The sequence below is a fragment of the Bubalus kerabau genome, chromosome 8 (genome assembly GCF_029407905.1).
Source record: "Bubalus kerabau isolate K-KA32 ecotype Philippines breed swamp buffalo chromosome 8, PCC_UOA_SB_1v2, whole genome shotgun sequence".
Classification (NCBI taxonomy): Eukaryota; Metazoa; Chordata; class Mammalia; order Artiodactyla; family Bovidae; genus Bubalus; species Bubalus kerabau.
In genome coordinates, this window is record NC_073631.1 from 40,095,345 (window position 1) to 40,108,579 (window position 13,235).

General features: G+C 34.9%; 1 protein-coding gene across 1 annotated transcript in view; it reads left to right on the forward strand.

The window, feature by feature from the left end:
• The window catches only part of SEMA3E (semaphorin 3E), a 275,140-nt gene that overhangs the window by 220,770 nt on the left and 41,135 nt on the right, over positions 1-13,235 (forward strand). Inside the window, exons 6-11 of the mRNA XM_055590105.1 lie at positions 2,316-2,435; positions 3,496-3,638; positions 5,082-5,196; positions 5,845-5,914; positions 9,144-9,288; positions 11,634-11,856. Coding sequence (XP_055446080.1) covers positions 2,316-2,435; positions 3,496-3,638; positions 5,082-5,196; positions 5,845-5,914; positions 9,144-9,288; positions 11,634-11,856 — 816 coding nt within the window. The remainder of the gene's footprint in view (positions 1-2,315; positions 2,436-3,495; positions 3,639-5,081; positions 5,197-5,844; positions 5,915-9,143; positions 9,289-11,633; positions 11,857-13,235) is intronic.

Consider the following 13,235-nt stretch of genomic DNA (forward strand, 5'->3'; position numbering starts at 1 on the left):
TGAGAGAGGAGTAAAAATTTATACCATTTACTTTGACTCACCAACTGTTAATATTCTACCACATTTGCTTCTGTCTCTCCTGTCCCTCTCTTTCTCTTATATAATATTATATATGTATATAGTTTAAAAGTGAATTCCTTTGTGGGAAACCTGAATTTTATTTGATTGTATCCTGATATAATTTTAAAGTATCCATAGGGGATTTTGTGAACCAAACAAAACCATTTATGGTTTTACTCACGTTTTTGTAAATGAAAACTAGTTTACTGTAGTAACATTTATAAAAACTTATTTTTCTTGTAAGTTTTAAAATTCAATGTATATATCAGTTTTCTTTTTCTAAATCTAGTATAATAAAAGCAAGAATCTTTACTTTAAAAAAAAAATTAATTTTTTGGCCATGACCCCACAGCATGTGGGATCTTAGTTCCCCAAACAAGGATCGAACCTGCACCCCCTGCATCGGAAACACAGAGTCATAACCCTGGACAGCCATGGGAGTCCCCTCATCTTTATTTTTAAACTTCCTTACAGTGTGTCCTATTTGCAACTCAGTTGATTGCTTTCTCAAATTTGAAACCATAGAAATATATTTATTCTGTTCAAGTTTTTTAAAGTTTTAAAGGCCTTAATTTAGAGAAAACTCTTTATACATATTGAACCAATTTTAAATATAGCAAATAAAGTTTATAAATATGATACTCAATTTTTCTTAAATTCTATGAAAACTTGGTCACATTTTTATACCTGTAACTTTAATAATTCTAACTCCAAAATGAGTATACAGCTAACTTTATTAAATTGGAAATAAAATTAATTTGAATTATCTTAAACTTAAAAGCACTTTAAATAACATGTGGACACATTCCAAATTTAACAGAAAAGCATTCATACTTTGAGTTTAGTATACTTATCATCTCTATATTTTAAAACCTGACCAGAGTTACATGACACTCATGAAGGCAGTAATTTTATCACCCTAAATGGAGGTTGTTTCCAGTGATCTCTTGCTATCATCTGCTTCATGGCCAGAGATTTTTGCCCAAGACAAAATTCGAGCTGCATATGCCCATGACAATCCTTCCGGCCTCAGTTGAAGGGCACACTCAATTTCGCTGTCAATTTGACGAAAGAGGACTTCACATCCCTGTGCTTGAGAGGTTTTGATCTTTCTGGAAGCCTGGTTTTATCTCTTTTTTTTTTTCCTGTTAATTTATTTTTCTCTTATCATGAGCTATTTTAATGGTTTTTTTTCAGGCTGGTCCCAAAGACATATAGTCATTTCTTGAGATCCTGCATATGTTTGTGTATACCTTGGTCTGATTTTGGAGAAGGAAATGGCAACCCACTCCAGTATTCTTTCCTGGAGAATCCCATGGATAGAGGAGCCTGGTGGGCTACAGTCCATGGGGTCGCAAAGAGTTGGACACAACTGAGCGACTTCACTTTCACTTTTCACTTTGGTCTGATTTAAGTCTGTGACCTTCACCACATGTTACAGCTAGCTTCATTCATTCTGTTGACTGCCCGATTAAATCACAAACTCTTTCTATCATTTCTATCTAAATGAGCCACACATTTACAAATCAAATGACAACTAATTAAATTATATACTACTTTATCAGACTTTGTGGTTCCTGCACTAAAGTCATGTTAGTGGAAGCAATTTCTTACTACAAGAAGTATTTGAATTAACTCAGTCACATATAATACCAACACTAATACCCTGATGATATGAAGATTGAAAGAAGTTTATTAAAATACCATAAAGTCAGCTTATTTATCAACTGATCATATAGGTCTTAGCATATGCCCCTGATTTTCTAAATGCTTTACTCTTAACAGCAATTTTGGGTGCTGTTCCTATTTGTAAATGTGGAAACTGAGGCAAAGAGGTTAAGCAACTTGTCCAAGGTCACATATCTAGTGAGTGGTAGTGTCGTGATTCAGACCCTGGCTGTCTGACTGCACCATTCCTGCTCTGTACTGCAGTGTTGACTTTCTAAGGCCATATACAAGGTAAACCTGGATATGTTTATTGCAGTTGTAGTTTTATCCGTTGTCATTGGGCTTCTCTGGTAGCTCAGCTGGTAAAGAATCCACCTACAAAGCGGGAGATCTGGGTTCAATCCCTGGGAAGATCCTCTGGGGGAGGGATTGGCACCCCATTCCAGTATTCAGAGAAGCCTGACAGACTACAGTCCATGGGGTCTCAAAGAGTCAGACATGACTGAGTGACTAAGCACCAGACATTATAGCACATTGTCCTCAGACCCAGAGACACTCACTTCTCTTTAACTGATGTTTTCATGCAGGTAGCGAATTGTTTGCTGGACTCTACAGTGACTATTGGGGCAGAGACGCTGCCATCTTCAGGAGCCTGGGGCGACTGGCTCAGATCCGCACTGAGCATGATGATGAGCGCCTGTTGAAAGGTGGGGTCGAGGAGAAAAGAGTTTATGAATCAGAACTGAAAAGCAAGTCCAGAGCTGATGGGAAACTTGCCATTTTGATAATGATAACAATACAAATGTAATTTATAGGTTTTGCAATTTTCTGCTTTTTTTTCTAAGCAATATTCCCAGATTAAAATATTATATGATATATGCATATCATTTTATATAAAATTGATCAGCTTTATAATAAAACCAAATTACTCTCAGAGAAATATTTAGAAATCAGGATTTTAATGAACAAAGCAAATGTATGCAGAATGAAAACCCCTTTCATCCAATAAGTTGTTGTCTCTTGTCAGTTGGTGTAATTTTGCATGAGTTGATTGTTTTTCTTTGTTTAATAGAATCACATTGTACTTTAGAGACAAATAAAATTCTAGGAACATCACCAGGCATTCATTTACATACAATTCTTTGTAAGAAGTCATGTTTATATTTTGTCACATTGGTATATCTAAGAACTAAAATCATTTTATAGTGAATAGTTTCATTATTTTCAACCTTTTTATTAGGCTTTAGAGTGCATAGTCATTATTGGCAGCATTTTGTCATTAAACTATTTGACATTCTGTATCAGTCAAAGGTTATTCACTCAGATCCATTCGATTAGAAATACAAAAACTTAGAGTGAATTTTCCACCTTAAAATTAAAATGATCTTGCATGAGCTGGACTAGTAGACAATTTATGAATTAAAAAAAAGTAATGATAGACTTCTTTACTAAAATATTTTTCATATATTTATATTGACTTTATATGGATAGAGAGACAGATAGGAAATTTATGGAGAGTATCATCATCATATTGCTCTTAACCTATTCTTTTTTTAATTCAAGTCTATAGTGTATGCTGTTTGAAATCAGATTATTTTCCTCCCTGACTCAGTTAAATTTTAAATCCTCTAACACTTCCTTAAAACTGTTGATTTGCAAACAACATGGAGATATCTACATGATATTAAAATTTAGTACAAAATGTCAAGGAAATATTTTAAGTTTGTTGTAATTATTACATTTTCTTCTATTTTTTTACTTATCTAGAGCCAAAATTTGTAGGTTCTTATATGATCCCTGACAATGAAGACCGAGATGACAACAAAGTGTATTTCTTTTTCACGGAGAAGGCCCTGGAGGCCGAAAACAGCGCCCATGCAATTTACACCAGAGTGGGGCGACTCTGTGTGGTGAGGACTGTTTTCCTCTCTCACTAAGCTTGCTTATCTCACAATTTAATGTCAGGCCTTTGCTCATTTTATAATCGGTTTCTACTTTAAAATGTTTTATAGTATTCTCTTGTTGCTGCTGCTGCTATGTCGCTTTAGTCGTGTCCGACTCTGTGCGACCCCATAGACAGCAGCCCACCAGGCTTCCCGTCCCTGGGATTCTCCAGGCAAGAACACTGGAGTGGGCTGCCATTTCCATTTAGTGTCTAATCTTTAGACTTCATGTCTACTAAAGTTTAATCTGAAAAGAGCTTCTCATTTTGTGTTATCTTCCCCATTTTCAAAGCCCTATTAAGAAGAAAAGGTGTATAATTAGGCTATACTTCTTCCCATACAGAAGTTTAAGCTCCATTTTAAAAAGTTAATTTCACCAAAATCTTTCTAGTTTCTGTAATCCGCATTCTAAATAATTTACATAATTATGTTTCAACAATTCAGATGGTTGATTCTGTAGGGAAAAACATCTATAGTTGGTTGGAATTCAGATAGATGATTTAGTGAATATTCAGAACCAACTGAAGTAGCCTTATATATTGAATCCTAATAGTATTATAAATGTGAAGTTATTTTGATATTTAAAAAGATACTCAGGAATAAATTTAAGATATTCATATGTACATGTATGGATGTACACACAGACACACATATATACATGTATGGATTTTGTATATGTTTGCAAATATATATGCTTGTTATGTGTATGTATGCATATGTGTTCATACCTCAAGCCTTTTTCGTAAAAGAAGAAAAAGAGATGTGTCTGTATTTCTGAGATAAGCAGATTATTTATCAATAAAATAATAGTAAAAGTTGCTGGTGCTGCTGCTGCTAAGTCACTTCAGTCGTGTCCGACTCTGTGCGACCCCATAGACGGCAGCCCACCAGGCTCTCCCATCCCTGGGATTCTCCAGGCAAGAACACTGGAGTGGGTTGCCATTTCCTTCTCCAATGCGTGAAAGTGAAAAGTGAAAGCAAAGTCGCTCAGTCGTGTCTGACTCCTAGCGACCCCATGGACTGCAGCCCACCAGGCTCCTCGGTCCATGGGATTTTCCAGGCAAGAGTACTGGAGTGGGTTGCCATTGCCTTCTCCAAATAATAAAAGTTACTGTATCATAAAAGTCACTATTTATTTGGGGGCACCTACTCAGCTAACATTGTTTCATACCTGGAAACCGTGTTTACTGGGCCATTGTGAAAGCACGCTGACCAGGCAGCATGTGTGAACCTAAAAAAAAGAAAAGGTTTATGAGGAATTGCATCTTTAATATTGTTTGAGGAGTATACCAAAATTTCTACTTAAGTAAAAAAGGTGTAACTCTTACCATCTTCATGTTTAATGATACAAAATCCATTGCTGGTAAAAGTTCTCTGGGTCCCCATTTACCTGCTTTTTGTTTTTCACAGAATGATATGGGAGGACAGAGAATACTGGTGAATAAGTGGAGCACTTTCCTGAAAGCTAGACTGGTTTGCTCAGTACCAGGCAAGAATGGGATTGATACATATTTTGATGAATTAGGTAAATATTATTAGGAGAGTTAAATCTTCCTCTTTGATATATATGCTTCTTTTTTTAATATATATGCTTCTTTTTCTTGATATATATGCTTCTTTTATATATATATATATATATATATATATATATGCTTCTTTTATATATATATATATATGCTCACTGTTTTTAACATGCATAGGTAACTTGCTTTCCACAGTCATTGACTTCTAACTTAGAGCAAGTTTTTATTCTCATCTCAGCCGGGTCCACGAGTTGGGATAAAGGAGTTCCAAAAGCAAAAAGACCCCTCCTTTTAGTTTAGAGTCAGCACCTCTGGCTCCTTCCTTCAGGCCCAGCTCAAAGTCATCCTCAACAGTTCATCCATCTCACTATGTTGTGATTTGCTCATGGTTGCTTAACTGTATATGGAAATTTATATCATATTATATATCATATATATCATATACATATCATATCATATGTACATCATATTATATAATATATATCATATTATATATATCATATTATATATACAATATATATATAATCTTATATATAAGATATATCTTAAAATATATCATGGGTTCTAAACTACTTTATGTCACTATATTTTCTTCACATGCCTTGAGGGCTAAACATATTAAGTTAATGCAATGATCTTTAATGTTTCAGAGGATGTGTTCTTGCTGCATACCAGAGATCATAAGAACCCAGTGATATTTGGACTCTTCAACACTACCAGGTAAGAAATTTATATGGTTAGTCAAAGTATCATGAAACAAGAGATGCCTCATCCCTTCTCTGTGGATGTAATTGAAAATACACTTGACCAATCTGTTATTCTCACTTTCTATACTTTATGTCACCAATTTCCCTTCATTCTTCTGTATTTGCAGTTGTACTTTTTTAAAATCACAATCTCAATCCAAATCCTTATTTCTTTTTGTTTAAAGTACTAGCATCCTCCTCTGCTCAGTATCCTAAGCTCTTCACCCCCGATCTACAATAGAATGATATTTTTTTTTCCTATAGAGTTTTGTGTTTGTTTGCTTGTTTTAAGGCACTAGTTCCATGCTATAAAGTCTAGGATTATTCTTTCAGTTATCGTATACAGTTGTCTGGGTCAGGCTTTCAAGTCTTTCTATCCACTATTCCCCACTTAAGATTGGAAGTTTTCCCTATAAGTTCCCTCAAACTCTGCTTTTGACAAGATAATAACCTGTCAGAATCCCAACGTCTGGTTTGCCCATCACTATGATTTGCTTTATCTACTTTCTCTTCCAGTACTTGTCAATTACCATCTTCATGAAACACTCCTTGATTCCTTAATCACAGAGCACTTGGCTCACTTCTTCTACTCTGGTTGTCCTGCCCCTGTGTGGATTCTTAGAGAATACACATTTCTGATTTGCCCTCCATGTTTTAAATGTAAATAAACTACTCAAGTTTAGGACTTATGATCTGATATTTTAATGTTTTTGTGTTATGTATCCATTGAAGAGTGTTGGAAAAATGAATCAAAGATCATTTAATGTGTCTGATACATGAATGAAAATATGTTATTAGAATCAGTTTGAGTTGAAAGTTTATATATATAATTCCCTGAGTGCCTTTCCAAATAAATCAGAGTGGAGATGAGATGGTTAAAATGAGAAATAAAGAATATACTTCAATTCTCTTGATGGTGATAGAAAAATATTACTCAGTTTCTTGTTTGCTTTACATTGGCCTTAAACTTTTATGTTGTCATGTATACTTTGCCTAGAATCTCTCCATAAAATTTTTTTTCATTAATTTTTATTGGCATATAATTGCCTTACAATACTTTGTTAGTTTCTACTGTCTAGCAAGGGTTTCCCAGGTGGCTCAGTGGTTTAAAAAAGTCTACCTGCCAATGCAGGTGACATGGGTTCTATCCCTGAATTGGGAAGATCCCCTAGAGAAGGAAATGGCAACCCACTCCAGTATTCTTGTCTGGGAAATCCCATAGACAGTGGAGCCTGGGGTCACAAAAGAGTTGGACACAACTTAGCAACTAAACAATAACAACTGCACAGCAAAGTGAATTAGTCATATGTATCATAGATCCCCTCTTTTTTTTATTTCTTTCCCATTTAGATCACCACAGAGCAATGTGTAGAGTTTCCTGTGCTGAACAAGTCTGTTTTCATCTCTATTTTGTATATAGATAGTATATATTTACCAATCTCAGTCTCCCAGCTCATCTTCCCTGGTCCCCCACCTTGGTGTTGCATTAAGTTTTTGTTTAGTTTTTCAGCAGGTAATTTCTTATTCTCACTTTGAAAAAAAAAATAATAAAACTCTTTGGATAAGCATCCTGCTGTCCTAAGGGGACCTTTTCTTTAGCACAGAAACATGGAGACAATTTTGCTATCAATTATTCCTTGATGCAAGAAGTAGTTAATGAAGATTGATAGTTATCACAGTCCATGGAAAATCCCTAACATTTTTTTTACACTTCATCTTCTCTCTTATGCTAGTGAAGAATTGTACATTGCATGATAATTCCATGGCATTTTATGGTAAATGTAAGCTACAGAATAGTCAGTATAGATTTTTCAATGAGTTAGAATGATCAGCTTATAGGCTGTTTTCATAAATGATAGCATAATTGATCTGTCTGAGACTTCAAACACAGAGCATTATTTTCTTCCATAATTTCAATTTTGGCTGTTCGATTTATGCATAATTTTGAGGAAAGGCTTCCCAGGTGTTACCTGACGTAAAGGTTGATATCATAGCATAGTGATCAAAGGTTTACTGCCATGTTAGTTGAAAGACTATCTCTGGTTTTCTCACTGTTGCAGGCATTTCCAATTGCTTCAATGTGTGTTATAAAATGTGTGAACTGATGTCCTTAGACAGTAACATAACTGCTGTTCTACAGGTGTCTCATAATGTAGGAAATGTTATACTTTTAAAAAACTTTGCATTTTGCAGAGCACTTTCACAATCTAATTATTTTAATTCTTAGAATAAGGAGGCTAGGGAAGTGTTAGACTTCATTTAGATTATGCCCAATTAAGAAATGTGGCCTAATCTTTAATGCAAATAATTTTAAAATGTTCTTTCACAGAATCTTATTTTAAATACTCACAATAAAAGTTGATGTAGCTTTATTTTATAAAGAAAGCTCAAATGCTGTCTTTATCCAAGATAAGTAGAAATTTTTATCAAGAAAATGATTTCAACTTCTTCTAGTTCTTCAGATAAGGAATCTGAGTTTTGCTTAATTTAAGTCTTTTTCTCAAAACTAATTTGGTGCAGCCCAGTCATCTTGCATCTGTAACACTGTTTTCAGTGACCTGGAGGGGGTAATGTACAGTAAGCCAATCAATGTTTGTGTGATGGCCACGCTCAAGAATGGAACAAAGCCCCTAATTCTCTTTAGACTTTAAATCATTCTCCAAATCATATACGCTAAGAAAAATAAACAATTTGAATAAAATTTACAACAGTATTAACAGCATGGCAAGAAGAAAAACACAGTATACCTGAAAGAGATGCCAGGAGATAAAACCTTCCTCAACTTGGAAATGAATCTTTAAAAATATTAAGACGAAATCTTCCTTAATAAGACATGTAAAACACAAACGGATATATTTACATATGTGTGTGTGTGTGTAGTTCACCTGAAACTAACACAGCATTGTAAATCAATTATATTTCAATTAAAATTTTAAGATTCAACTGGAAAAAAATTGACATGACTGCTTTTGTGATTCTAACAATGTCATTTTTAATTTGCTCTAATAAATAGGCAAAAAACAGTAAGTTTGGAGTTTGAATACTTGGAATATTGTAGTAGATAATATCTCTAGATGTCTTATACCTAAGAGATTGCAACTCTTTCACCCAAAAGACTTCCTCTTTATCTAGATTTTCTGTAGGATTTGACTAGATGACCTCCTAGTCTATTCCAGAATAGTAATTATCTCTTTTTTCCCCAGTAATATATTTAGAGGCCATGCTATATGTGTTTATCACATGTCTAGCATCCGGGCTGCCTTTAATGGACCATATGCACATAAGGAAGGACCTGAATACCACTGGTCACTCTATGAAGGAAGAGTACCTTATCCAAGACCTGGATCTGTAAGTTTAGGCATTCAACAAAGTCTTATTATTTTTGAAAAGCTTTTTTAGTAATATTCTGTTCATTGTTCAGATGCTTTATTAAATTTGCATGAAACAGTTAAGAAATTCCACAACTAAAAATCTGCTTGGTTACTTGCATGGTAAAGAAATATTACTTTTTATATCTAGATATATGCTTGTTATTTAATGAAAAGAATGTAATCTAAAATGGATACATCTTAGCATTATAAAATATATATTATTGTTGATATTTTGGCTATCTATGTGACTCTAAATTTTTATTTTTAGAGGTACTGGTGAATACAGAAACATCAGTAAAATGAGCATCGTATTCCTCTCAGCCTCTTTAGAAGAATTAGTGCCACAAGTGGTTTCCAAGCAGGAGAATGTTACCATATCATTATTATATATTCTGATAATTGGGTCAGGCTTTCAGTTCCCTAGACCAGACTTTTTCCCAGCTTCTCACTTAAGCATACTGAGAGGAAGCTTTTTCTCTGGCTCTTCATAATACTAAGCAACCCATTTGCCAAGAGGAAGTTCCACCATTTGCCTCTTAACTGGTGCTACCAAGATTCTCCCCAACTAGCCATTCAAACTGTGCTTTTAATTGCACTGCTGCTGCTGCTGCTGCTAAGTCGCTTCAGTCGTGTCCGACGTGTGCGACTCCATAGACGGCAGCCCACCAGGCTCCCCCGTCCCTGGGATTCTCCAGGCAAGAACACTGGAGTGGGTTGCCATTTCCTTCTCCAATGCATGAAAGTGAAAAGTGAAAGTGAAGTCGCTCAGTCGTGCCCGACTCTTAGCGACCCCATGGACTGCAGCCTACCAGGCTCCTCCGTCCATGGGATTTTCCAGGCAAGAGTTCTGGAGTGGGGTGCCATTGCCTTCTCCATTTAATTGCACACATGATGATAATAATGATGAGGAGGATTTTGTATTATGTGTCCTGTACACAATTAGGTTGGGAAAAGGTAGCATCATTGTATCTGCTGTTCATGGAGAACAAACTTGTCATGCAAGTCAGTCTACACCATTATGAGCAGCTAGTGAAAACCCATCACTATGCTGATTCCATAAGTACTTGCAAGTCAGTAGAAATCATTTTTGCAGAGCCACAATTCAAAGTGGAAACAAACCTTATCTCAGTTAACAAGTGTAAGGCTTTACCATTTCAATCACTCTCTCTCACTAGGTTAAAATTATTACTTCCAATAAGACATAAAGTATATTTTATTTCACTCTATTGATTGAAATTGCAATTTAAATGGAGAAAACCCACTTCTGTGGCTTTGCTGGAAATGCTTCTTGAAACCACATGGTATTAAAGGAGATTTAGAGGAAGTGACTGGTTACTGAACTGCTTCCAGGCTGGTCTAGAATGTTTCCAATTATATAGCATGAAAGTACACTCACGTGAAATATTCATGCCAAATTAAGAAATATGGCCCCAGATTTTAAAACAAACCATTAAAAATGCCCTCTTTGCAGAATGATTAATAAACTACTGTGTTTATACTCTAAAGTGGAAAATTTTTATCAAGGTCACCGTTACAATTCCTGCTGGTTCTAGAAGAAAATGTGTGAAATGAGGGAGCACTAAATAACAAGCATGCATCAACACAGTGATAGGTATTCCAAGAAGTAGCTTAGGTACCGCTGAACATATATTTTGAGAGTCAGTGATTTTAAGAATTGAGACGTGTTATAGCAAGTATTTCTGGTTTTTTCAAGTTATTGTCTCTGATTCATACAAAAATAATATACATTCATACAAATTACATTAGAACAGAGAAGGGTTTTTTTTTCTCCCTTAATTAACAATGATGGAATTTGAAGAGATTTCTGTTATAGTCAGTGAGACAATTGAAACTGTCACCAATCAGTGTCAGTAATGGGAAAGCTGTTGTGTGGTTGTAATTCTTAATTTGGGGGGAAGATTTAGCACAATAACAAGTCACTTTTGTTTTGCTATGAACAATACATTGCTTACTTTAAAATTTAATTTGCAACATGAAAAACAAATTTTAGAAGCAGGAAAATAAATAAAATATTTTTATAATATGTTTGTGCTATCTCCAAACTATATATACTTAATATTTTTCAGGGTTTCATTGCTGTCTATTTCTAGTGCTGCATTTTTAAAAATAATTCAGCCTCACTATGCAATTTTTAATTCAGATTTTATTTCTGTAGTAAAGAAGATATGGTTACTAAATATTGTTAAATACATAGTTGATTAATTGAACATACTCCGTTTTTATAATTCTCCTTATAATTGATTATAAATTTGCTCTTTAGATTTCATGGCAAAAATATTCTCTCATCCATTTGTATTTCAGTGTGCCAGCAAAGTGAATGGAGGCAGGTATGAAACTACCAAAGACTATCCTGACGATGCCATCCGGTTTGCTAGAAGTCATCCACTTATGTACCAGCCCATAAAACCTGCCCATAAAAAACCAATACTAGTGAAAACGGATGGAAAGTATAACCTGAAACAAATAGCAGTGGATCGAGTAGAAGCTGAGGATGGCCAGTATGATGTCTTGTTCATTGGGACAGGTAATGAAATTAGAAAGTACTCAGACATTTAAATTGAACCTTAAAATCAATAACATAACATTAAACATCCCTGCCTGTCAACAAAACCTCTGTAGACCCATTTGGCTTTCTTACATACTGCCTGTCCACTGCAATGGAAGAGAAGAATTTGGGGCAGTTACAGCCTGTAATTCCTGATACATGGTCAATATTTAATACATTTGAACAAAATGAATACATTAAGGAATGAATAATTGATGTTAATAAACAATGTTGTTTCCAGAAAAGAACTCAGAGCAGAAATAGGGTGCCATACAAAAGATGGTTCTCTTCTGTTAGTCCCTCAGGGCCACTGCTTCAGTCTTTAGGTAAAGTTTAGGTAATTTCACCTAAATCTATAATCTCAACTGTGCTTATCAGGCCCCATAAGAAATCAACCATGTAAAGTTAATCAAGCTAAATGTTATACATTAAAGTGAAAGAAAGTGAAAGTCGCTCAGTCGTGTCTGACTCTGTGACCCATGGACCATACAGTCCATGGGATTTTCCAGGCCAAAATACTGGAGTGGGTAGCCTTTCCCTTCTCCACGGGCTTCTCCCAACCCAAGGATTGAACCCAGGTCTCCTGCATTGCAGGCAGATTCTTTACCAGCTGAGCCACAAGGGAACACCAGTGTTATACATAATGGAGATAAAATTTTAGACTAAAGCTATAATATCCTGCATTATTAAAATAAAGTATAATAAATATGCTAAAAGTCAAAATGTAAAATAGATCTGTAATTTCAACTAGTGCCATTCATTAGATCTAGCTTATGGAGGAGAACTTGGAATCGTTTAGCATGCAGGGTAATATGTATCAAATTCTGTCAAGTACTTTGAAATTATATAGTCATTTAAAGAATCATTAAAACTATCATTTCTTTTTTTATATATGCATCATAGTAATTACTATAGCAGATCCTATTTAGAAGAGTAAGCGTTCTACTATATATAACTTTAATCATTGACATATTCTAAAAAGGCATTACATATGCCCAGATCAGGAATTAATATATAGTATTAATATTGGTGCTTGAACTTTCCCACTCATGCTTTTTGAAACAGCAAAGGTACAAGTAAGGAGGTAATTGTCTGATTTCCAAAAATTGATGTCTCTTGCAGGATATATTTTATTCATTTAAGAGGTTAGTAATATGTTCTTCTGGAGAAGGCAATGGCAAGCCACTCCAGTATTCTTGCCTGGAGAATCCCATGGACAGAGGAGCCTGGCGGGCTACTGTCCATGGGGTCATAAAAAGTCGGACACGACTGAAATGACTAGGCAGTATGTTCTGCACTGTGGGTTCAAGATTAACAAAGCATCACATTTATTTAACAAAGTTAAAATTACCTGGCCA